This window comes from Chanos chanos, chromosome 5, assembly GCF_902362185.1.
Source record: "Chanos chanos chromosome 5, fChaCha1.1, whole genome shotgun sequence".
NCBI lineage: Eukaryota > Metazoa > Chordata > Actinopteri > Gonorynchiformes > Chanidae > Chanos > Chanos chanos.
The window spans coordinates 36837589-36865269 of record NC_044499.1 but is presented as its reverse complement, the minus strand read 5'-3'; the positions used below and the strand labels follow the sequence as shown (position 1 = coordinate 36865269).

At 43.7% G+C, this 27681-nt stretch overlaps 1 protein-coding gene across 1 annotated transcript; it reads right to left on the bottom strand.

The window, feature by feature from the left end:
- Positions 1–5: 5 nt before the first annotated feature.
- Positions 6–27500, bottom strand: camta2 (calmodulin binding transcription activator 2). Its single transcript, XM_030775981.1, has 22 exons — positions 27439–27500; positions 21546–21646; positions 21242–21345; positions 20934–21001; positions 20570–20705; positions 20184–20255; positions 19663–19813; positions 19367–19525; positions 16575–18877; positions 16332–16458; positions 15328–15462; positions 8125–8324; positions 5676–5851; positions 5305–5383; positions 4912–5164; positions 4334–4740; positions 3450–3625; positions 2986–3226; positions 2383–2454; positions 884–1077; positions 608–682; positions 6–488 (listed from the first exon to the last, which is right to left on the bottom strand). Exons 2-22 carry the CDS (start codon positions 21574–21576, stop codon positions 434–436), a joined length of 5214 nt encoding a protein of 1737 aa, XP_030631841.1. The 5' UTR covers positions 21577–21646; positions 27439–27500; the 3' UTR covers positions 6–433.
- Positions 27501–27681: the final 181 nt, after the last annotated feature.

The window sequence follows — 27681 nt, the reverse complement described above, 5'->3', positions numbered from 1 at the left end:
CCCCCCCCCCCCATCTTCCTCTCGCTCCATCCTCCCTAAGTTCGTTTCCAAGGGCAACCATGTCAAAGGCAAAACCACAGTCGACAAAGGCAGAGAGAAGAGTGCACGTGATGACGACAGACAGAGAGAGAAGAAGTATATGAGACAAACGGGATTTCTCAGTCCAGCTCTATAGTCTGTGACCATGCAGAGCTATGACTGACACTGTCCAGTGACGGAGGAGTTTGTAAAGAGTTTTCAGAAAGGAGGGAAACACATGCTCACTCCTCACTTCCTCTCAAAGGTATAAGGAGTCTGGGCTGAAGGAGAGGTACAGTAGTGCGACTGTGAATGTGTGTGTGTGTGTGCTTGTGTGCATGTGCGTGTGTCTGTGTGAGGGTTTGTTTAGACTACTGTAAACGTGTACGTGTTATTGTGTCGTGCTGTCAGCAGTTTACGTGGTAAGGCCTCTCCTCTCCGACTCCTTACTCTGTTTCAGCTCTTTAATCCTGGAACAAATACACAAACACGGGCATGGATTTACATACTGGGCCAAAGAAGCCATAACCAGAACAAAGACACATTACAGCATTAGCCATAGATCACCAAATAGAAGCGGACTAGTCACCTGTGTCGACATCGCCTCAGAAACCTCATGATCTTACGGGCTGCCTGGTCCTGCTTTTTAGTCAGGAATGACCCCCTAACACAGGAGGAAAAAAAAATCACCAACAGAGAGATGGATATTTTAAGAAGTGGCATCGAGAGAGAGAGAAAGCTTTAAAAACACAGCATGTCTCACTGATGACTTTAGCACACGAAAAAGAGTGCACAGTGTTATGACATCTTCATAGTTTTGTTTTGTTTTTTTTAACATTTTTATTCCCGTCCTCCCCCTACTCACTTAATCTTGGTATTGAGGGCCCCTGAGCCACGCGGGCCTTGCTTGAGGCGTTCGTACTCTTTGTAGCTGCGGTAGTATTGCTGAATGAGTACGGCCGCGCGTCTCGACTGCTGGAACTTCTTCTGCTCGTAGTAACTCCGAAATTTACTCTGAATCAGAATGGCTGCCTGTGTCATCTTCTTATACAAAGCATACTGAGGAGAGAAAAGACAGAGGGAGAAGAAACCAAAAATGTTACACTTGTTCACACACTCCAGCAGGGAAAGGGAATGAGTATGCAATAATACACACATTCATGAGAGGGTTGGCATGACGATGGATGGAAACGCTTAGCGACAGATCAAAATCACTAGCACAATCACAAACACGACGTTGGGAACTACGAAGGCTTCAAGACACTAAGACACAGAAAGACATGAAAGCATAAAGAAAAGTTGTGAAGTGCTAGAGTGTGTCTCATGTCGGGAACACATTTGTGAACCACTGGGTAGTTCACTTCTACTGGGCCACAGGAGAACAGGTACAGCAACACAGAACACTTCTGCAGAAGTTAGACTTTACCTTCAGTGCTATCCATGTTAGCTAGCAAAAGAATTCAAAGGAAAAACAGGGAGAAGGAGTGAGTGAAAAAGGCAGGTAAAAGGGAGAGAGAAAGAGAGACAGGCCATATTAGTGAGGATTAGTCTTCACAAATGGACACAAGATGAGCAAACACACACACACACACACACACACACACACACACACAAACAGCATACTAACATTATCACACACTGTCTCTAAAGCCTTTTAAACAGTTAAACAGAAATATCTTTAGGGAGTAAGTAGCTCTGAATTCTCTATTTGTGACTGGCAGATCTGAGATGACATGCAGAGTGTACACTTAAAATTGTTGTTTTTTAGTGATTTGTGGCTTACTGAAAAGAGTGACACGAGGAAAGCAATGGCCAGATAAAGCCAGAAAGATCACCCTTTCTGTTCCAGTGACTTTTCATTGCTATTGGAGTTACAGACAACGGCTGCTATAAGGATGGGACGGTTGAGTGGATGTCAAGAATGCAGACTGGGTGTTACCGTCTACCCTTAACAATGCTAACCAAAGCTCTCATTCCACAATAACACTCAGCTGAACATGTTCTCTTTCAAACCAAAACAAGCTGACATGTGCTTTATGGAAAACATTCAGTATTCATTCCATGTTGTCTGAAGGATAGGACACTTTTCCCATGACTGTTATGTTACCAGGAAATGATGAAAAAAGTTCTGATATTGAATGAATATGATGTCATGGACAAAAAATTGTTGCCAACTCATTTCAGAACAGAGGAGCAAATGTCTGTGTGTGTGTATATGTGTGTGCATGAGTGTGAGTGTGTCCGTGTGCAGTCGAGAGAGGGACAGACAGGAACAGATACACTTTAGGTTAAACGAGATGAGACACAGACGAATAGTTTGTTAAGAGGGTTGCCATGGCAATGTGTGTGTCTGTCTCTCGGTACCTGTTTGTATTTCCTGTAGCAGCGCTGAATGACGGCAGCAGCCATGTCCTGCTGTTCTTTTAACCTTCGACCCTGAGGAGACAAACGCCACAGAGAACTAGTCAAGGGATCCATAGCAGCAAGTCACTGGAGAGTCAAAACTACAGCTAACAACAAAAAAAAAATTCCAGAAAAAAGTCCAGACAGTGAAAATCAGTTTACAGATTAAGACAGCACTGTAACAGTCACAGGGGAACGGACAGAGCACATGAAAAAAAACAAAAGAAGAGCTCTTTATGTAAACATTGCGTTTCTATAATCTAAACGCAGCTTTGATGTGATAAATGTCCAAAGGTTAAAGGCAAGGTCAAAGGAATCAAAGGAGAAGTGTTCGTGTTGCTTGAGGTCTTGGCACTGCCATCTCAGCCCCTAATCCACGGATGTTCTGATTACATTAATGAATTAAACCTTTAGACTGCCCTGTCCTTGGACAGATTAACACTGATTGTTCCAATATACGTGCTCAGAGACTTAGCAAATTCCAGCCAAGACACACACACACACACGCGCGCACACACACACACACGCACACACTTTCCATTTCCTGAGTAGTGATGTGTGTACCTTATATCTGCGGAAAGCATTCTGAATGATGCGAGCGGCTTCATAGAGTTCTCTCTGTTCACTGTCTGTTAGTGTCAGAAGGGCAAAATCTCTCTCCATCCTCCCATTGGCTGAAGCATTCAGGAACTCTGCCCATGCTGCGCTGCTTGGTGGGCGGAGCCTCTGTAAAGCCAGAGCACTCAGGGGAGAGGGGGGCTGCGGGGAGCGGGAGGAAGGGGGTGGTGTTGGACACGCACATCTACTGTGAGAGGAAGAAAAAGATCAAGAGAGAGAGAAAAGACAGCAATGATGACCAAAATGTGTGTAATGTAAAAACTGATACACATTTGACTGAAGATGAAATCTGTTTGGACCTGAATGGTAGGCCTCATGTATATTTGCAGAAAAAGAGTGTGCACCCGGACAACTAGACACATGTGCTAGAGTCTGTGTGTGTGTGTGTGTGTGTGTGTGTACTTGTATACCTGGGGAATGTGTCAACAGTGTCTAGGTAAGTGGCAAGCCACGGCATGGTGTCGTGAATGGCAGCGTTGTCCTGCCTCTCTCGCAACGGTGACTCCGCCTCCCGTGAAAATTCCTCCTGTTTGATTCGCTCTGGGGTCGCCTCGATGATCTGCTCTGCCAGCGTTGCCATGTCAACCTGCCAGTCAGAGATCAACATCCAATTATGAAATGGCACCTCAGTGACCTACGGCAACTGAGGATACATACACACACACGTCCATCTGTATATATCCATATATATATACACATACGTGTGTCCATCTGTATATATCCATATATATCCATATATATACACACATACGTGTGTCCATCTGTATATATCCATATATATACACACACATACGTGTGTCCATCTGTATATATCCATATATATACACATACGTGTGTCCATCTGTATATATCCATATATATACACATACGTGTGTCCATCTGTATATATCCATATATATACACATACGTGTGTCTATCTGTATATATCCATATATATACACATACGTGTGTCCATCTGTATATATCCATATATATACACACATACGTGTGTCCATCTGTATATATCCATATATATACACACATACGTGTGTCTATCAGTATATATCCATATATATACACACATACGTGTGTCCATCTGTATATATTCATATATATATACACACATACGTGTGTCCATCTGTATATATCCATATATATATAAACATACGTGTGTCTATCTGTATATATCCATATATATATAAACATATGTGTGTCTATCTGTATATATCCATATATATACACACACATACGTGTGTCTATCAGTATATATCCATATATATATATACACATACGTGTGTCCATCTGCTTGTCTCACCTGTAACACCTCAGCAGGGAGGTAATCTTCATTCTCCACGTTCTCGCTGTAGTTGAGTAACTCGGCCTCGAAGGCAGAGTGAGGGGAGTGTGAGTGCGCGGTGGCAGAAGAGTTGGGACTGGTCGGCTCGTAGTCCATGAGGAAGAGGGGCTCCCGCGGGCCGGGCGGTAAACTAGAGTCCCCCCCCTCACAGTCTTGCACCCACGAGGGCAGCGGGAGAGAGGGAGAAGGGGAAGAAAGAGGAAGAGAGGATGGAGAGGAAGGAGAAGAAGGGGAGGAGGTGTCCATGGGGTCAGGAGTGCTTTGGAGGGGGGAGCCCAGGCGAACGGAGCCACTGGAGTAAGCGGAGCTGGGCGACGGGGAGGGTGGGTCACTGGGGGAGGGAATACTACTGGAAGAGCTCAGACCTGAGAGACAGAGACAGAACAAGTGAGAGTGATAAAACGGGAAATCTACATAGACCAGCAGGTCCCTAAATCTGTACATACACCTTACCATCTCAGAGCATGAAAGCAGATTATTTATGTGTGTGTGTGTGTGTGTGTGTGTGTGCGTGTGCGTGTGTGCGTGCGTCTCACCTGTATCGGGACTGGTAGACAGCGGGGAGAGAGGGAGTTGTGGAGAGGGAGACATCTCCTGTGTGAGTGTGTGGTCCTGTGCTTGTGTCTGTGTGTGCAGCTCCTCCAGGCAACGGGCGAGACGCGTATGCCCGCGGGAGCGAGCCACGGCCAGGGGAAGACGACCCAGAGAGTCAGGGATGCCCAGTGCTACGCTGCTCCAACGGTACAACAACACAGCCGCAGCCTGATGGCCTAATGCACAGGCCCACATCTGCACAGACAGAGACACAAAAAACTCAATCAGTATCCTGTTTAATGACATCCCTGTTATGAGTTTATGAGGGCAACACTAATATAACCTGGGGATAAAACCTAATATAATGTGTGTGTGTTTGTAAAGAGGAGTCTAACCAGAGGTGTGCAAGAGAAATGATCCACATTGAGAGGATCCACTTCTTGTTCCAGGTCCAGACTGTCTGCATTCACACTCCTATAAAACAGAAAAAGAGGGAATGAGGATGGGTGTGTGTGTGTGTGTGTAAGTGTAAGTGTGTATGTGTGCCACTTCTCCACTGGGTGAGAATTGTGTGTATTTGTATGTGTTGTGCTTCCACTCACTGATTCTGCATAATTTGTGTCTGTACATGTGTGTGTCATACCTCCAGTGGATGAGTGTGTGTATTAGTTGTGGGTATAGATGAGTGTGTGTGTCGTACCTCTGGATGAGTGGGTGTATGAGTTGTGCATACGAGTGAGTGAGTGTGTGTGTGTGTGTGACATACCTCCACTGGATGAGAGTGTGTATGAGTTGTGTGTATCCCTGTGCGGCCGCAAGGTGCAGTAGGGTCATTCCTCTATGTCGAACAGAATGAACAAGCCTCTCTCCTCCTCCCCACCGGCCCCCTGCCATCATCCTCTCACATACACTCACAATCCGACGCTCAAACCACGGGCCCGACTAGAGAGAAAGAGGGAGAGAGAGGGGTGGGCAGTTTAATTTGCCACTTGTATGAGTAAGTCCCATTTGAATAAAACCTTTGGTAATGTTAGTGCCATGCCTTATGTTTTAAATAGTATAACCAAAGTGTCTCAGGATCTCAATTTTCAACAGATAGAGAGAGAGAGAGAGAGATAGAGAGAGAGAGAGAAAGAGATCAATAGTCATATTCAGAGAAAGAAAGACAAGCATAATAAGAAAGATGGACTTGATCTATAACTGGTATTCTCCGGTCACTGGACTATTAGAACTGACCAGTGGAGTGCCACTGTATTTCTTTAGAATGCGTCTCAAAAAACCAACCGAACCAAAAACCAGTCAGATGTTCTCACCCATGACAAATCATGACCTCATTGTCAAGGATCAAGCAAAATCAACAATTTCTACATTTTCTGATGATTTTTTAAGTTTAAAACTAAAAACTAAATATTTAAGGCATACAATCACACGACTGCTACAAGGAAAAAGAAATGAAAAAAAAAAATGATTGCAAGAAATGAATCCCTGTATCCATCATTTGTCAATCTCTTCTTCTCCCCCTCTCACACTCCCCTCCTCTAACTATCTCTCACGTTCTCTTCTTTCACTGTCTCTGCTGGAGGAGTAAAGTCAGTTTTCCACTGAGAGCCACATGATAGGAAACATTACATCCATGCCTCTCTCTCTCTCTCTCTCTCTCTCTCTCTCTCTCTCACACACACACACACACACACACACACACACACACACACACAACCCACAATATATTCCGTGTCCCTAGACACACACCTTATTCCCCATCAGTCTTCTAGACAGACACAAACAGACACCAAAAGACCACTCTTACCCCTCTCTTACCCCCTCCCTCTGATTTTTCCCTCCCTGCCTCCCTCCCTACTTTCTGGCATGTAGACAACCCTTCTGTGTGCCCCCACATCCCCCCACCCACCTCTCTGACGCAAGAACGGATGGCTAAAAACGAATGACAAGAAGCAGCCAGGTGATACCGAGAAACTCCAGAGAGACAGAGAGGGAGGAGGAGGGGGTGAGGGAGCCAGGGAGTGAGAGAGGGCATGAGAGAGTTTTTAGAGGGATTTGACAGGTTTAATTTAGCAGTGTACAGAGAGACAGTGACGTTAACACACTAACCTCTCGCTCACAGGCACGCGCACGCGCACACACGCACACACACGAGACCTCTTTTCCTTTATATACATGATATTTCTCCCTCACACACACTCTTCCTGTTTTAGCAACTACACTTGAATCCCACTTGCATCCATACAGTGACATCACAGAAGAAGAGTGTGAGTGAAAAGGAGAGAGAGAGGTGCATATAAGGCTGAAACAGGTGCAGGATCAGATAGACAATGCCATGGGCACTGCCTTATTTGACACAGTCAATGTCTTATGAGATGCCATCACCATTACCCATCATGATTCACTGGACAGGCTCACACAATAAGAATGTCACATCACATGATCAGATAACCCAACAAGTAATATTTTACATCATTTTTCAATGAATTAAACAAAGTGGTGGATAACAGTATCCAGAAACCTAACACAAGTACAGTCAATGGGATACGGAGCGTCATCATTCAACCTTTTAGTCAGGAGCAACAGATAGGATTCATAAATGGTGTTTCCCTTTCACTGGACTATCAAAGCAAATCAGTTAAAACTCCATCTCTCATTAACAGATCAACTTTGAGGACCCGTTTGACAGCTCTTTCATACAAATAATAATGATTTATTAATATCAAATCAGGTCACTGAAATGAATTGAACGGCAGTCAGAAAACCACAACAGAACCATCTGGAACATGCACTGACATAAAGGAGGTAGCGACATCACATTAAATGAGCCTCATCGTGAAAGCATCTTTAAAACAAGGAATATGGATAGAAGAAATGGAACATTACACGGGTCAGCAAAATAAGTTCGGCTTTCATTTCCATGAATGTTTTTCCCTCAGAGAAATGAACTGCCTTCTTTCGAAGTTAGGTGTACAACACAGACTCAAATCTGTCTCTTCCTGACAGAATATCTCATACAGTGCCATGAAATGACTAAGCAGGGTTATATCTATTCATAGCTAATTTGCTATTTACGATATATTTTGGGCCCTTTACACGGAACAATGTGAGAAAATCAGTTCATTCAGGGCACTGTCAGTACGCTCACATCGCAGTATTTAACAGTGATATATTCTGATTCATATGGTCTACCGTACAAAGAGAAGTGTGTGTACCTGACTCTGGTTCCTATCCTCGGGATCTGGGCCTGGTGCCGACAGAGAGGGATTCTGTGATGATAGATGCTGCTGATTCTTTTGTTGTTGTTGTTGTTGTTGTTGTTGTTGTTGGTGGTGGTTGCTGTTGCTGGACATTTCAGCCATCCTCCTCTCCATCTGTTCCAACCTTTCCAGGATGGACATACGGAACTGGTTGTCTAAAAAAGAACAGAGACGAAGAGAGTCGTGCTTAGTCTCCACTGTGTGAGACGTCAGAGGTGTTAAGGCTTAAAAAAGAGGTCTTATAGAGAAGGCTGCTGTAAGGTCCATTATAAACTGTGGTCTGTTACAACTCAGTGTTACCAACTGATTTATCTGATATTTTATTGATCAATATACAACATTAGACAAACAGCACTGGCAGATGTCTGTCACTCTTTGTTGATCTTTATATGATTTTAAATGTTTATATGATACTACACTTCAGTGCGACGGGAATTTTAATACTGCAAGCTAACTGTGGCAATAAAGTTTCTTGCCAGAAATTCAACCTTGAATTTGAACAGTGCTCCAAAACCCTAACAGCATGCTAAAGGATGTGTATTACAATAAAAAAAAAGGAGATACTGCTCTCAAACGTACAGAATTTTATGAGGTAAATAAAACTAAAAAGATGTTAAAACTGTCCTTTATGTTTTTGACCAGTAAATTGTGCTGGCGATCTGTAAATTTCAACATAACTCGAAGTATTCCAGAAATAAAGCATGTGTACACCATCAGGTCAAATATCCTGCCATGATAAACAGTTTATGATAAACCTGCCATGATAAACCTTAAGAAATATATTACTTGGCATCTTATTTTGAAAAAAAAAAAAAAAGTATGCTCTGTACATTTTGGTAGAATGTGCCTAATTAATATTTCACAGTTATGACGTACCTGACCAAATACAAATTTTGAATGGAAAAGTACTATTTTGGACTGCTGAGCATAATAACTGTAACATTTGAAATAGCAAGGTTGGTATATAATCCAAGACTAGTCAGGAGTTCTGAGTGGCAGCTGAATGCACTGCATGCCACACATTTCACGGCTTACGTTAGCACTGCTTCAATAACACCCCACTTCCCAGTCCTCAATTTTTACCCGGTCTTCAAACGTTCCGCCGAAAAAAAGTCCAAAGAACTATTCCATATGGTACAGCAATAGACAGTCCTCTATTATCTTTCCAAAATAAGAAACAATTTCACCAAATCCGAATGCTGTTAAAAAAGGAGTGCATTCTATAGGCATTAGTTCATTTTTTCCCTTTATTAATAAATATTAACTATAGTCTCAAAAGAAGTTGCTTTTAGCATGCTGTTAAGTAATTTCTCCATACTGGAAACGTATTATAAAACACAAATTTCAATGTTCTGCTATTAAATTTCTTCTGTTAAGTTCATTATATCGTAGTACAGTGGCCTATTGAATTCTGTTACATTATCCGAATACAAAAAAGGCAAAACTCTTAAGGAGATACAGACACTTAACATTTCAACAGAAATATCGATATGGAAAAGGGTGGGGCACTAAAAATTCCAGTGAGTAATCATTTAACAGATCCCATCCTTTAGGGACTGACTGGGCATTGGAATCTTTGAGTGAGCCCCTTTGACTCACTTCGACACTACACCCTGATGGATTCCTCTAGAAAGTCTAAATTAAAAAACAAAACAAAAAACTGGTCTCTGAAAGAAAAGCTTTGATCTGAACCAGCGCTGAATTCCCTTTATTTGAAAGAATTGACAAAGACACAATTTCATGAATAATAATAATAATAATAATAATAATAATAATAATAATAATAATAATAATAATTTATGGGTGATCAAAAAGGGCAGTAAACGGCACTTGGCAGATGGGAACAGATCGACTACTGCAGGACAAGGACAAAAATACACAACACTAGCTAAAGCCTTTCTCCATTTAATCATAAGATTTATTGTCAGTGTGAGCCCAGCTGGTGACAGGTGACTAACTTTTACTGGAGTCACCCTCTTCAACAACTATGTACTGTGAGAAACACTTTGACCCACACACGCACACACACGACCAAAGTAGAAGACACTTACAAAGGTGCCGAAAACACACACAAATACCATACATGTGTCCAGAGTGGTATCAGTATGATTTAAAACCAATCAACCAAAAAGAGGCGAATGTAAATGAGGGAATCTTTCTCATCTTTCAGCCCAAACATCCTCTCCCGCCTCCCACTCATCTCTATCCTCCACCCTTTCTCTAACATGGAAAGTATTCTGCCTGGACCTGTTTCAATCATTCTGCCCAACCATCACCACACAGGTTATATGTGCACCATGAAGGGAGGTGGCGTGCGCACACACACATACAGTCCCATCCCCTCTCCACACAAAACACAGACACACACACACACAGCCCCATCCCCTCTGCACACAAAACACACACAAAACACACACACACACACAGCCCCATCCCCTCTGCACACAAAACACACACACACACAGCCCCATCCCCTCTCCACACAAAACACACACACACACACACACACAGCCCCATCCCCTCTCCACACAAAACACACACACACACACACACACACACAGCCCCATCCCCTCTCCACACAAAACACACACACACACACACACACACACAGCCCCATCCCCTCTCCACACAAAACACACACACACACACACACACACACACACACACACAGCCCCATCCCCTCTCCACACAAAACACACACACACACACACACACACACACACACACAAACACACACACACACACAAACACACAGCCCCATCCTCTCTCCACACACACGCACACACATAAACACACACAAACACACAGCCCCATCCCCTCTGCACACAAAACACACACACACACACACACACACACACACACAGCCCCATCCTCTCTCCACACACACGCACACACATAAACACACACAAACACAGGGTGGTCATTCAGGCACCACGCCCATGGGAGTCTCCAGTTTCCCTGCTATCCAGTACTACTTGGTACATTCATCTTCAAAGAGGTTGTCACGGGGTGTGCTTATATGTTTGAGGGAATTGCTTGAAGAACAAAAGGAACCACACTACATAAAATCTAATATCTAACATACCCAGCGTGACATATGAACATACACATTCTCTCTCTGTCTAAATGTCTACACACTCACTCAGGGTTCCAGTGCATACCTACGCCATCTTTGTCCTGTTCATCCATCTCAGCCAAATGACTTCACTCCTTTGATGAGCGTAGGGATAGACAACAATCCCCCAAAAAACAATATACCATTCCTCCCTTTCTCTCTTTCCTTCTCTCTCTCTCTCTGTCCTTCTCAGTGTTTGTCTAACTCTCACTTTCTCTCTCTCTCAGACAAAAGCTCTTAGGTTGGGCATAAGTGACAACTTTACAACCTTTTGCCTTCACATTACTGAGTGTGCCCAGACACACAGACAATGTTAATTGCCAGCATACTTTTCACTGAAGGTGGTGCGATGTGAGGAGAGTGAGAGAGGGGGAGTGAGAGAGGGGGGGGGGAGAGAAGAAAGAGGGAAGAAAAAAGATAGAATGAAATACAGAAGCAGAATGACAGATCACTTCAGTACTGCTCCTTCAGATATTCAGCGCAGTTAAAACACAGACACATACTCCAGCATCACATATACAGACACACAAACACATACATACAAAAGAACACTTCACAGGGATGCAAAGCTACAGAAATGTGGGCAATGCCAAACAGGTACCTCAAAGAGATGAACTGAGACAGACAGGCACAGACAGCTATGCACACAACAAGAACTGAAGTTCAGAATGCCCGCCACAATGTTAGAAAGCCCACGCTCGGAAAGCTAACACACACAAAACTAACAAGCCAAATGTAATACGAGAGAAAGAGCAAGACAGCGAGAAGGGAAAAGAGAGAGAGAGTGAGAGAGCGCAAGCAAATGACAGGTAGCCAGTATGATAGGACAGGGATTGTCTTGAAAGAAAGAAAGAAAGAAAGAAAAAAAAAAAGAATATTCCACAACGCAGAGAGCAAAGTGGGAAAACTCTTTGGAGAAGTATCCGAACGGAAAAGCTCCGCTCCGCTATATGAGAGACGTCAGTCCACAAACAGGGAAAGTCCCAAATGAGGAGGCTGTCCCTCCAGCCGCCTGGGTGAGTGGAGCCCTAAGCTTACATTCCTGCACACAGAGACAGCCGCTAACGCAGGGTGCCAGGGATGAAAGACTGACAGAGAGAGAGAGAGGGAGAGAGGGAAGAAGGGAGGGAGGGAGAGAGGGAGAGAGAGAGAGGGAGAGACAGAGAGAGAGGGAGAGACAGAGAGAGAGAGAAGGTACAAGGAGGGGGCAAAGTTATGAGTTCTCTCTGTTCTTTGAGGACCGCATTCATTTAAAATGAGACCCTTGACACACACACACACATACATACACACACACACACAACCCCTCCTCGTTCTCATGGGTTTAAATAGGTTTAGCCATGGTCAGAAATAGCAACCGGCTGAGCTCTACACTTCAACAACACTCATATATCCAATGCGCATGCATGCAACCACACACACACACACAGAGCTAACCCAGGCATCACTGCGCCAATGGCAAATAAATACACTGTGAGCACAGTGCAGAAGAAGACACGCTCAGATACATGTCTGGGCCTTCATCAGGTCAGTGCATGTCATGATCAACTCTTACATTACATTTGGAAATGTTTTCAGGTACTATCTCTACTGCCTTTCACTGACATCCACAGTACTGTATGCTACACAGTTATTTCAGAACGCAACAAATCAACACAAACATCAAAGTCATATGAACACTAACACACACTAACATTTAAACACAATCACAATCATTCACACATTTTGAGATATACAGTGAATGAAAAATCTCAATTCCTTTATTATCCACAATAAATCACCACTGTTTGAAGAGCGGTGCATGTCTTGAATGTGAGTGTGTGTAAGCATTATGGGTGTGTGCAAGCAGTCGGTGGAATGTGTGTGTCCGGGTGTTGACAGTGGAAAACAGCTCTCTCTCATCAATCACTGTACTCTGCGTGTGTGCGTGTGTGTGTGAGATAGAGTGTGTGTTGGACGACTGAACAGACAGCATCTTAGAAAATGCCCTCTCTCTGTCCCTTTGACCTACAGTGACCTCGTTTGTTCTTCAGCTCTTTTTTTTTTTTAATTTTGGAAAATCGTTTTACCAAAAAACTCCTGATATCCAGAGCAGGAAGAACAGTAACTATCTCTTTTTTTAGGCACAGCCAAATACTCGTGTTTATATAATACCAATATATTTACAAAAACATCTCTCAAATATTTTAACACTCTATTTATTTGATCTTCAAAAATACCCACGACCTCAAAAAAAAACAGGTTTTGAATGTATCAATATCTCGTTATCTTTAAAAATTTCCTGGAAAAATTACAAAAAGAAATAGAAAGAATATGTAGCAATAATAATTACTATAATAATATGCAATAATGTAAGACTGTAAAATAAAAATGTAATATACTGACACCAATAAAATTTAGAGTACGTTTTTGAACAATTTTAAAAAGCTTTTGAGTATGTAATGTACTCTCAAGGATCTAAACTGTCTGCCACACTGTATCATTAGAGAGCTGCAATAATGTCTGTTGTTTAGCATCTTCTAATGTATAACATAATCCAGTTGACATAAAGCTTACATAACAATGACTTACAATCCACTTAACAGGTTATCAGTCATGACCACAGTATTATTCTAACTGCATTACATCACCTTGACCCGCCGACCAAAGCTGCTTCACGCACACACATTGCTCGATGACTGACAGATACACAGTCCCAAAGACGTGTGTTCACAAAGCCATGTATCAAAAATACACACAGGCACACACACACACATACACACACACACACACACACACACACACACACACACACACACACACACAGACACACACACAGACACACACACAGACACACACACAGATACCCTGGAGGGTTGGGCTGATGGGCACACACAGAGGGGCACAATGTGCAGCCTGAAATAGCTAGCCTACTCTCTTCCATCTCCTTCCAGGCATCTGACTTTATTCTTCTCTCCACTAATCCCACAGCGAGAGGAGAGATAGAATGAGAGAGAGACAGACAGAGATAGAGAGAGAGAGAGAGACAGAGAGAGAAGCCCTGTATATTGCTACAGCGTTGCTAGCAATGATGGATTCAGCTTCTCACCTTCTCCTGAATTCACGTGGACAGGCAATAACAAGAGCGAGAATGTGTGAGAAAATGATGTGGTAAGTCAGTGTACATGTACAAAGACTAGAAAATCTGCCATGAGTGTGACCTGTATTCTCACTCCTAAACTCTACAGGGTTCTTTTTCAATCCTGCCCTAGGACATTGTGCTTTGAGGACTAGAAATATCATCTGACTTGTTCTACGACAGCTTTGAAGAAAAGACTTAACCACATGTGGGTGTCTGAGTGAGTGAGCAAGCGAGTGTGTGTGTGTGTGAGTGTGTGTGTGTGTGTGTGCGTGCGTACATGTGCGCATCTTCCTTGCAGCGGTAAGGTAATCTGAAGCGAATGTGATAAGTCAGCTCTAATTGAGCTCCAGTAGTGAGAGGTTAAGAGGGTCAACAACACAGCTTAATACAAGTGGGTCACGGAGTCACATACACTCATCTACACACACACGCGCGCACACACACACACCTGTAGTCTCACACTCTACAGCTCTGACAGGCCTGTGGTGCCAGAGAGGCGATGGATAAGAGTCCTTAAAAAAAAGGGCCAAGGCAACCACTGCTCTCTCTTTCTCTCTCACACATTCTGTCAGGCTTTCTTTTCATCTCCAGTACTTTCTACTGAGTCTTCGCTACTCTCCTGCTGCTTATCTACTTCCTCTTCTCCACTGGCACCTCTTTTTCTGAGTCACTCCTTCACCTCGCCATCTAAAACTCCCATTCACTGTCAGGCCAACAACATGAGACAAGAAGGCAAAATTATAAGGGCAAGAGAGGGGAAATGGGGCAGAAATATGATTTGAGACGTGCAGTTGATTGTGTACGTATGTGAGGGTATGCACGAGTGCATAGAAAATAATCCAGTAATGGTCAATTAAAATGAAAAATCCTATAGGCTGTGTGTGTGTGTGTGTGTGTGTGTGTGTGTGTGTGTGTGTAGTACCGTCCAGTGATAGCCAGTCCAGCTGAGAGCTGGGGAGGGATGAGGCGTTGCGTGCGCGGTACTCAAACAGCACAGAGGTAGAGACAGCGCCAGAATCCTCCAAAACATGAAGAGCCACCAGTCCTGCTTCATGAGCTACAGAAGACACAGAGCACAGGCTTAGTCATGTCCCACTGCAAAACCCTTCAGTGGGCTTTTTCACACAGGCTAAGAAGGAAACAAACGCTTAATAACTTATCATAACAGCAGAAAATGTGAAAATATGGAAAATGTTCAAATGTGATACTATGCCTGTGCAAAAGTACTGTAGTTTCAGTGTGGACTACAATATACTGATGCGCTGCTATTTATTAAAATGAAAGTTAAGTACAATCAAAAAGTAATTACACTGCTGCTTAAATTCACTAGCTACATTAATTGATGCAAATTGTAGAAAAAAAATCATTTTCATAGATGTATATAGATGCAGATGGTATTACATTAAACTGTATTATTCACTTTAGTCTTAAAGAGCGGATTTTACATTGATTTAAGAATGTCATCCTGTGTATAGAGGTTCCGTATGGTGTTTTCTCACTGGATTGTTTATTCAACAGTAATAACACGCCCCCTGGTGGAGAGACTGATGAAGGCCATTCTTGGCAAATACTTTGAAAAGAGACTGTTCACATGCATGCGTAAGATGTCCCTGTAAATGTCGTGTTCATTTTCTTTTCCAAAATCAGAGTGTATCAGCTGTTTTTCTAGGGCAGCAGCAGTGTAGCTGTACATGTGTCCCTATGTATACATTTCTGTAACTAGAGGTTTATGTATCCATAACCACAGCTGCAGGTGCATAAGTGTGCAGATTTATCTGGGTGGTAGCAACACAGGCTGCAGGCTACATAAAAGAAGAGTATGTGTGTTTACCCTGACAGGACCTAGGCAGTACACCAGTTTGGATTAGGGACATGGTTGTGCTTGTGTGTGTGTGTGTGTGTGTGTGTGTATGTGTGTCTCTTAACCTGGGCAGTAGCAACGGAGTACTCCAGGTTGAATAAGAGATGCAGGGACGGTGCTCTGGTCAAACACACATGAATATCTTCCTGTTGCCTCAGCCCACGGACCCGTAATTAACACCTTCACACCACCCTAAGACAAACACACACACAAAGGTCATTTATTACACAGATACATACTTCCATGATGTTACAATGGCCACAGCATTTCAACATTCTCATCCTCTATTCACTACATCCCATCCTCACCTCAGGGTAGGACCACTCTGGGGAGAAGTCGGTGATGTTGGCCAGACGGCGCTGATCTGCTCCAGCCTCGTCTTGGGGTTGCGTGTGTGTGACGAGAGAGTAAGGCAGGAATGATGTGGAGGGCGTGGGCTGTGGAGGTACCATGTACCTCACAGGGTACACATGTGGGGCAGAGGTAGGGGCGGCGGCAGGGGCCAGAGCCGGGTTGTGGCTCACGGCTTCCTGAGCATCTTCCGTAATGAGCTCAGAGATGAGATCTGGAAACGCGCTATCAAAGGACAGCTCTGTGACCTCAGACCCCATGGGACCTGAGTGCGAACTTCCGTTCTGCGTGGTGTCCATTGGCGTCTCCTCTGGGTCGAGACTGTCTAGTGTGGTGGGTGAAAGGGGAGAGGACTGCTCCTCTTTTACTCTCACTGAATTCTGTGACCCCCTCAGAGAGAATAGTAGCCCCTCTCCTGTCACTGAGCCCTCTTGGTGCCGTGGTTGTGGTGGAGGAGTCTGGGAACTCAGCAGGAGAGGCTGGTTATGGTTGTGTCTCAGCAGAGGTTGCTGCATCTCCGGAGGTGAAGACTGAGTCATATCAGTAGTTACAAGCATAGACTGGCCATGTCTGTGTTGCTGTAGCATTAGCAACTGCTGTTGTTGCTGTCTCTGCTCTGGCTTATCAATCTCTGCTTGTGTACGACTGGTCTGTAGCTGTTTGGGTGAAAGCTGATTGGGCAGTATTTGGTTGATGGATAACTGATTGGCATTAAGTTGGTGGTTTTGGAATTCGGTGCTTGAGAGTCGATTGGGTGAGAGTTGATTTGTTGACTGTATCATAGATAGCTGGTTGGGTGATAGCTGATTTGCTGGCTGCTGATCCATGGAAAGGTCACTGTTTGGTGATTCATTTAAAGACATCTGATTGGGCGGAGCCTGAGTGTCACATCCAATAAGCTGCATCTCTGGGCTGTCTGGGGTATGGTCAGGGGTTTGGAGACGTGGCGACCGTGCCTGCTGTTGTGGTGAACCAGGCGAGGGGCGACTGTGGATCAAAGCCAGTTTGGTTGGGGGCTGCTGAGGGTCCAGGGTGGGGCTTAAGGGTTGCGTAAGTGAATCAAGACCCAGAGATGAATCGAGACATAGGGGCAGGAGTGAAGGAGCAGAACGAGACGGAGATAAGGAGAGGGACAGAGAAGGAGAGAGAGAAGAGGAGCTAGGAGTAGAGGTGGGGGTTGTGGAGAGAGACTGCAGTTCCCTTTCAGTGCTCTTTCGTTCTGTCTCAGACAGAGAAGAGAGGGAAGAGGAGGGTGAGGAAGACGGAGGAGAGCTGGGTGAGAGAGAGAGAGCAAGAGAAGGAGGCTGAGGAGAAGAGGAGAGGGGAGGAGAGGACGGGGAGGCAGAGAGTGAATGGGAGGACTTTTGAGCGGGGACAGAGGGGCCTCCATAGGTCTGTCCCTGTTTGGGGCTGTTGAGGAAAGCATCAGGGTCAAAGGGCACAGGGAGAGAGGGAGACAAGACAGGAGGAGAAGGAGGAGGTAGAGATGGAGAAGGTGCAGCAGGTGGTGGGGCAGGAGGCCGAAAAGAGGGGGTGGGGGAAGTGGAGGAGTGTATGAGAGTGCTGGGGGGTTCTGTTATTAGATGGTCTGTGAGTAACAGCCCTCCAATGACAGGGCTGGGCAGCAGGGTCAGAGAAAGAGTGGCCACACCAGGGGTGGATGACACTGTGTGGGGAGGTGGTGCGGGACTGGGGGGTGAGGCAACAGTAGGAGGGGAGGGTGTGTCTGGTTTGGGAGGAACAGGGGATAGGACGAGCCTTCCTGAGTGTGTGAGTGACAGGCCAGTAGATGCTAGCTTGCTTTTTGACTCTTCTCCTCCGTGCCCTATCGCAGCTGCTGTTGTCATGACGATAACCGCATTCTGTGGAAGGGCCACAGCTGCCAGCCCACTGCACTGGTCACCATAGAAACCATTGCCATTGCTGAGGGCAATTGTGGCCGCTCGCTGTGTCTGCGGTGGGCTGGATGAAGACGAAGAAGTTGCTGAGCAAGGAGAGGACACGTTTCCATTGTCCTTGATTACAGCTGGGCTTGAACCTCCCTGCCTACCAAGACCTGGTTTCCTCTCTGTGGCCACACCCCCCATTGAAGAATCTCCAGCTCCAGCTTCACGACTCGCCACGCCCACCGACGTGTCATTTGCCAGATTCTGGACCTCTGTCAGAGCAGGGTAAACACTGGGGCGAGCAGGAAGTTTGGGAGAAATGATCCGGTGTTTGGTGCTGTTACAGCGATGAGGAATGTTGGCTCCTGGAGAAGCTGGACAGACACATATAATCACAATAAAAGAAGACATTCAAAATTTGCCAACACCAAAAAAATATCCACCCACAGACATAAAACAACAAAGCACAACAGAGCATCGCACAGACAGATGCTGCTTTCAAAAGCAATTATCCATTTTCAGTTGTGGCACTGTAAAGAAGCTTAAAATATTACAACTCCTGAATCTCTTGTATCACAAGGAATGAATTAGGTTGTGTCTGCGTGTCTACTGAGCTGATACAAGTTTTTTAGAAATGAACAATTGTGCTTATAAATTTCTAGTGACTAACAAGAATGCAGGACTGCTTTCTGGTGGCATAGCTGATATATACACACCTATAAAATGTACTTTATATGTATGGTACCACCTACTGGTCAAAGACTGCACTGCCACTCTGTTCTGGGTATGTTTGCACTGCCTCATCCTGCTGAGGTAGGTGTCTATGCGCTTGTACGTGTGCATGTGTGATTGTGTACGCTCACCCAGGGTGGGGTTACAGAGGCAGGTATGTGTGCGAGGCTGTGGTTTGGTCTGCTGGGACTCCAGTATCTGTTGCACCAGTTGCTCGATGGAAAGCTCTGTGGAGCCATTGCCAGTACCAGTGCCATTCCCATTACCACATGACCACTTCATGCTGTGGACTACACACAAATAAGAATTCAGTGATTAAATTTCAAAAAGTGAGCTAATTGACTATACACTCAGAGGGTCTCCAGCTGGTTGGAACCTCATAAACATGTCTCAGTTGTATTGTATAGGTGCTTTATTGAACTCTTACACATGGGTTTGAGTTGAGAGAGGAGTTCCTCACGGCTCCAGCGGAGGCTGTCTCGTCGATCTGCCACAGCACAGAGCAGTGGCCCACACGCTTTCCCACAATCCTCCAGTGAGGGAACATTCAGGTAGTGCACCAGCACAATGTCGGGGTTCTGAAGATACATGAAGAACACGCGCACACATACACACACAAAACATTGTGTTACACACAAACGGCTAAAATCCAGTCAGCTAGCACATCTGAGGTGGGTAAGGCTGGGGGACAGAGGGTGTTACTTTGATTTTATAATTAATGGTTGAGTATCAGTGCAGATTTCCCCCATTAAATGGCACAAATTTTTAAAACAGTTTCGCATTCACAGATGTAGGAGCTAAATTGTGGTTTTCTAAACTGCTAAATTTTCCACCATGAAATTGAGAAACAGAGAAAGAACTGCTGACAACTTTTCAAAATATTGTTTTCAGATATACATGTGTGTATATATGTATGTATAATGAGATGGTACAGATTCAAAGACCCACCTGCAGCAGCCAATAGCACCTCCTGTGGAATGTTGGGACAATGGAGGAATGGACATAGCAACCATAAAGACACTATAGCAAGAGAGAGAGAGAGAGAGAGAGAGAGAGAGAGAGAGAGAGAGAGAGAGAGAGAGAGAGAGAGAGAGAGAGAGAGTGTGTTTTAGTCATCAAGTATTTACAAAATAAGGGCCTTGCTTTACAAATCAGGTGGGCTACATCTGAGTTAGAATTATATCTGAGTTATATGGAAAATGCCAATACTGATGAGTGTGTTTGGTATTAATTGCAATGCAGTTCCTTAAAAAGACATGCTTATGTGTCTGCTTTCTATTTGCTTATGTGAATACTGAATTTTTCAATCACTGTATCCTGTAGAAAGCGCCCACCTCCATGCCCTGAACCTTTAGCTTCATGTGATCCTCACGTGTTGTCTTTCCATCTTTTCTTTTTTTCCAGCAATACCCATCCTTCCTATACTTCACCTTCTTCCTGTTGTAGAGGATGATAGAACCATTCTGGGGTCTGGGGTAGCGTCACGGAAAAAAAAAGAACGATTAGAAAATGAACTGCATGCTTAAATAAACCATTACCTCTAGCTCACATAAACACACACATATTTCTATTAGTTTTACTATTTGATGTATATAGTAGACATAATATATAACTCATTTTTTAAAAAATGTTATATTTATATATAAAATAGCTTTGACAGGGATGGCAAATGTTGTTTTGATGTTCTGTGTGTGTCACCTGGTCTTGAGTGTGCAGGAGAGCCACTCTTCATGTCTGTCGAATGAGATCAGGTAAGATGCAATCTCCTGTGAAATACACACACACGAAAATAGACGTAAACCATTACTCAGCAATAACAACAGAGTTTGAACAGTGATGTGTACCTTAATCACTCATATTGTCGCAATGGCTTCAGTGAAAAGCATTTGACACGTTTCCCTGTCGTTTCTCCAAGCTGTAGTTCAAAAATCCCTGTTTTTTTTCTCTTCTCTATTGTTTGACGTCAACTTTCCCCATTGTCATCCATCTGTCTCTCTCTCTCTCACCTCATTGGTGTTCCAGCGCAGTCTCTCCTTAGGCAGAGTTGTCGTGCGCGGCAAACACTCCAACAGCTTATTGGGCAAAAAAACCTTCATCTGATTGTTATTCTCTGTAACACATGCATATATTAACAGATATTAGTCGCAAAAACACCAACATGCGCACACACGCTTTTAATTATTCCTGACATTTGAGCCGTATCTCACATAATCAATAAATCCCTGCCTGTTTTTTTTTTTTCTTTTTTTTTTTTTTTTTACTCTAATCTAACCTTGTGAGGTCTAATCTGCCTCCGTGAGCGTAACTTACCGGACTCAGTGGAGCTCTCTTTGTTGTTCATGATGAGGCGCACACACTCCTCCAACCTGCAGGGGGCAATCACACACTCCAGGGCGGCCCAAACTGCAACACTAAAACACGCACACAGACATATAGTCAGTTAACATAGAGGACTGCTTGAAACATGCTACATAAATAAATAAATCAATCATATTTCAGTACAGACTCAGATACTTCTGGGCTTCATGAAATGCCTAGGGGAATGAAAAAAATCAGCAAAGAGGAAACAACAAGCACAGAACTGTCTCATAGACACACACACACACAAACACATTTATGTGTCATTCTCTGAGTTGGGTTGGGCTGAGTTCACCCCCAAAACGCATCGACTTGTCTGTTTCACTCCTCCCCCTACACTCTGTACAACTCCCTTTCACTCTTTCCCTCTCCATCGCTCTCTGTTGCCTAGCTACCATGAGTGTGGGTGTAGAAGTCTTCCCGCATCCTCCCATATCTTCACAAGAGAAATGAAAAGAGAGAGGCAGAGAGAGTGGGTGTTTCTGTAGAAGTGCAGATCAGGGAAAGCAGTGAAGAGTCTATTTCTTTGTCAGCAAGAGCGTGTTTATGTGCACACTTATGTGTAAATGATTGCAAACCTTTGAACATGTACGTGTATATGTAAGAGAATCCTTAAAACAGGTATATAAAATACACAATGATACACTCTAGTGCCAAGGTCCCTGAGGAATCAACGGGTGTTTGCTCACTGACCTCTGAACACACACACACACACAGTGCTCTTTGATCTCAGATGGACAGACAGGCAGCCTTTTTGTAGAGATTCTCTTATGTCTATCTTATCACAGGATTCATACTTCAATATGGGGATTGCCTTTATTCAGCACTATAAAAGGCAGAAAAGGAACAACTGGACTCACAAGACTTTTGTACTCTGTGTGTGTGTGCGTTGGCATGGTCAGTGTTCTATAACTCTGAATTGTTCTGTACTCTCATTCGGTCGCAAAGGGTGAGATACAGAGACTGGAGTTAAGAGAATAGCCTACATGTAACTTCTCTGACAGAGACAGTTCAGCCTGAGATCTCTGCAGGCCACACCAGTGAGAGATGCTTCACTAACCTACACCTAACTCTGCAAATCATCCAATAACAATCTGAGTTGCTGGGTATCGTTGTGTAATATTTGAGATGGAGCAACCCACACCAAGTTTGAATGACAGAATGAGAATCGTTATTGATGATATCTTCTCTGTCCTTTGTCTTTCACACTTTCTAACCGCCAAACAGCAGTAGCGGACGGCGATTATCGCAATTACATCGTGTGACAAAAACCAAACCAAACCAAACAAAAACAAATAAAGTTTAACAACATTTAGGTCTATGTGTGTTGCAGGAAAAAGCTATGACCTTGTTCTCTGGGAGTGTAGTACAGAGGCCGAAGAAAAATAGCCCTCTAGTAAAGCTTCATACAATTTAATCATTACAGAGAACTAATGTTACATAACGTGTAATGGGGTGGGAGGTTTATGGGTTGTGTTTGACCATCTATTAGGATTCCTCATGTCCCAGTCACTGTCTGTGGGTAGTTCCACACCAACTGGATGTAGGAAACTATATTTATAGAATATTCTGATTCTTACATAAAGAGTCCAGTTTGAGAGCGATCGGACGCAATCACAAGTCAAGTTATATTTTAACAAAAGAATGTGACAGGGGTGTTTATCCTGTGTATCTCTAACCACAGGAAGAGTAGAAAGTGAGAAAAATTTAAGATGGTGGGTGTCAAAAATGGTGCTGACATCCATTTTTCTGCACGACTGAATAACATGTTGTTTTCAGGGGAGCTGTCTGAATCATTCAGATCTAACGCCTGTGTAAGTTATTATACTACTATCAGACAAATACCAACACCAGGAGCAAATATACTGCTGATTCAAAACATGAATTCATAGAGCCATCCATGCTCTTCCACTGCTTTAACCTTTAATCAGTGACAGAGAACAACTTTCCAACACCGCGATCACTGTAACTGAATGGAAACTTAGACCACATATCGACAGGAATAATATCAATAACCATCAATGTTTCATTAAATGACAGAGCCTCTTTTTTTCCGGTGATGTAAAAATAATGTTTGTTTCCATTTGACACTTTTTATGGGGACTCTGAAGTGGGCCAGTGTGTTGGTCTTGGAGGATGTGTTAGTTCAGCTCTAATCAAAAATATCCAGCTTCACACTGAGCAGCTGATTGGCAGAGGAACAGATTTAAAGCATGTCCAACAATGACAGAAACACAGATGAGGGGACTAAGCAGAGAGCGAATGGAGGGAAGTCAAAAACACAGACAGAAACGGAGACAGTGATGAGAGAGGAAAGAACAAGTGCAGTGATATCCTGCAAGCAAACTAAAAGATGGTAAACAATGAGTCAGTATATGAGAAAGAGAGAGAGAGAGAGAGAGACAGAGAGAAAGAAAGAGGGAAAGAGAGGGAGCAAGAAAGAAAGAGAGAGAATAGTTACACAGAGCCCCCCTAGGAAATTAGTGTGGCTGAGACAAAGGAATGAAGACGGCGAATAGAAAATAAAATAGAAACAGAAATAGAAAAAGAGAAGATATGGGATTTTGTATCGCTGTCCTTAGCTGCCCCTGCAACTGTCACTTAGTCCTCATCATTGCCATAACTCCACCACACAACAGCACAGTCTCCTGCCGGTTTGCTTGGTTTAGAGAGTCCAGTCCCGCTATGTTCAAGCTCTTAAAAAGAAATCCTCAAATTTTTAAAATACCGCTGCTGAATTTACTCACTGAACAAATTATTGGAGGATCATTGGCTCTGTAGGTAGTATTCAAGACCTGGTGTAAATGTACAGCTATGTAGGGAGTGATTATTTTGTTGACTTGAAACTCAGGCTTAAAGGACAGGTTCAAGTTCTTACCACCTGTTGTATCACTATGCGTAATCTCACAGATAACATATCCAAAGGACATTGTGAGGATAACAAAACAGTGAAAATAAAACAGACAGGCCTGTCTGCTGGCAGACTATAAGTGGATTATGCAGCTCTGTAGTAATATCTGAGTATGTTTCTTGAGATTTTTTGCAGCGTTGCCCACCAGTATCCATCTATCCATGTCAGTAAGCTCTGACTCGTGACAACTGTTCCTCATTCCTACTGCAATTGTCTGGCATTTTCGACACTGCTCCCTTTGACAGATGAACCGATTTCACTGTTTCTGTGCCTGATACACCTGCAATTCAGTCACTAATGGTTAGGGCGTTTTAAAAATCTTCTTTTCTCATGCATTAAAACGTTGATTTCAAGATGCTTTTTACAACAGAAACTACAATTGAAATGGATATGCAATGGGTAGAATCCTTTTTAACTGTGATTTAATTATTTCAAAACTTGTGTCCTTTCTCCTTAGGTGTTTCCTTTTATTTGATTTAACCCTTGCATACCTGCAATACAACACTACAGATATATGATACCTATTTTAAAATTAAGATGGTGAAAAGGTGAAAAACTGGTGAACCTTTCTATTAGGCCTAACCTTGTATCATAGACTCTTCGGGGCCATAAGCAAACCAAACACAAGCAATCATCTCCTCTCCCACTCTGATGTACCTAAACAAAACACTCAGACATGCATGAGTGCGGTAACAACAGCCGACCTACCATACAACAACTAGGGGGATCGAGGGAGGGAGAGAGAGTGACAGACTGAAAGCAACAGAGAGAAAGAGACTTAAGGATGAGGGCAAAAGTATGGATTCCACCGGCCTTCTCATCTTAGAAGCAGGAACAGAAACACTGGACAGAATCTCGTGAACACTGAACACAGGCTATGTCTTAGTTGCTAACTGGGCAGGGTGAATTACTGCCATCCAGGACTTTGAGTTATCCTCTGATTTCAAACAACAGGTCATGCTACTCATTTTAAGAATGGGACATCCTGTCAAGTTCTGTGGCTGGCAGGCAGGCTGGTAGGAAAAGATAGCCGACAATGTCCTGATCACAACACAAACTGGAACCACACAGTCCTGTTCTGACCTACTATAGGCATGGGTGTGAGTGTTTGTGCAGAGATGTTTCACTGTAAACACAGCTCTAAATAACAGGGTGCTGTGAATCATCAGCCTGCCACTTTGAAACATCAGGGACGCGGTGAGGACTTCTACGAGAGGTCAAGAAGAGAGTGAGTAATTACATGGCACACAAACTCACCCGCAGTATGGCCTGATGTGTAAATATGGGAGTTCTGGCAAGCCCAATACTAATTTTGAACAGGTGTGCATGTGGTTACCGGCTCTTAATGCACAACACACACAAATAACATATGAACAAAAGTTCTAAAGAAGCAAGGCACTCATGAGCACACCTACAATGCTGACTACATATGTGGTTACATGTCTACAGTGATTGCATACGCTTAACAGAAGACAGACAGGTCATATTCAAGTTGGGATAAGGCAACATTCCAGACTCACTGTATGTGTGCATGTGAATATCTAATGAAGGATAAGCATAAGCCAAGCAAAAATCTTTAGAGATGCAGATACGCAAACACCCACACAAATGAGAAGTTATCTGCGCTTACTCCCCTGTAACACTACACCCCCGAGTCTTGGCTTAATTAGCTAATGTAGCGTACACCATTACACATACACAGTGGATCAGGTAAAGAAACATTAGCCAGCTTCATTAGGTCCGTTGTATGAGCGACAAATTTCGCTCAATCGGCCTTTGTTAATATATTTAATTACAGACTATAACTCTATATAACAGACGATAACATTCAGAGGACTAAACTATCCTGTTTTCTTTCTGCAATGTACATTACCATTCCGAAATTACAGAACATCAAGTATTGAATTAGTGCATTCAAGTATTTTAAAAAGCTTGGGCGGTTCACTTGGGGTAACCACAAAAAGGAGTTAGGTGTTACTCGGTTAGGAGTCGTAATAAGTGAGCTACCAGTAAAACGGCAGCTGATCAAAACCAGCTGTTGTCAAAAGAACCGTCTTAAACCGGCTAAACCGTATCGGACCAAGCCAGCATCATCTCCAATAAGCGCCCAAGAAATTTCGTACTCACCCCAGACTGACGATCTCAGTATGACTGGCAACTGGTAAGAGTGGTTCGGTCGCGATTAAACTACTCATTCAATTCAACTAATCATTCAGTGCGCTGGAGAAAAAGGTATGGTATTAATTTAGGTTCAACAGATCGCTGAAGGTTCTCCACCATAACTGACAGCTTTCACTGGAGATAACCCCATCTGTCAAATCCAGCGGATAAGCGGCAAGCTATTATATGACTATAGACCTGTACTGTGTTTTGTAAATGTTGTTTCTCACACAAAATTGTCTTGTTGGCCTTTATTTAACAAATACCAGTCTGAACCTGAGTCGAGCGTAGGCGAGCCCTACGGCCGCAGCCCCCATCACCGCCGGATAAGGGATCGATTCCCCCACCCTACACTGCACCGACAGAGACCATTTTAAGCACCCTTGCTGCTAGCAGTCTCGCTAACCAGCTAACCATGTATCCGAATAAAAACAAAGCAAACAGAGAGGCGAACAGGTCAAAGAAACACTCATAGACACCGAAGTAAAGCCGCGGGAACCACCCCATGTGCTGATAATGTAAATAGTAATGCCGTCGCAGAGTAAAAACCCTATTTCTTTATCTAAACACCGCACTTTGGCTAGCCTGGACATCAACTGCTGCTTCCATGCATGTTGTGGGGAAAGAGCAGCACAAACAACAATATTTACTACTGCTCGTTCGTGTGGTAGCACGTCGAGCGTACCCCAATGGTGGTAATGGGCATGAATTGCTGTAAATACTGGAATAGGACTAATATACTGGAGAGAGAACAAGCTTCGAGTGCTCCCTTACCTTCCGCCTTCTCAAACGCCGCCATCTTCTTCTGAAGACTGACGTCAACGCGCAGACCAAGAGAATGACAGTAATAAGACAGAGAGGGAGAGATTGTCGGATTATAAAAAGAAGAAAGTAGGGAGAGAGGGGAGGGATGGGCAGGTTATAGAAGAGTAAAGCCAAAAAGGGAAACAATGACAATATTGAGAGTGTGCTCTGCAGGGAGACGCGGGTCACCGGCGAAATGAGAGAAGAGTTGGT

What these genes read in the sequence shown, in the direction of transcription:
- camta2 (XM_030775981.1), bottom strand. Translation starts at nt 21,576, where the DNA reads ATGAACAACAAAGAGAGCTCCACTGAGTCCG. An exon ending in CTCTCAACTCAAACCCATGT is followed by an intron (nt 19,526 to 19,662) that starts GTAAGAGTTCAA and finishes ATTTGTGTGTAG; the next exon opens with TCCACAGCATGAAGTGGTCA. An exon ending in GGACTGGCTATCACTGGACG is followed by an intron (nt 8,325 to 15,327) that starts GTACTACACACA and finishes GTTCTTTTTTAG; the next exon opens with ACAACCAGTTCCGTATGTCC.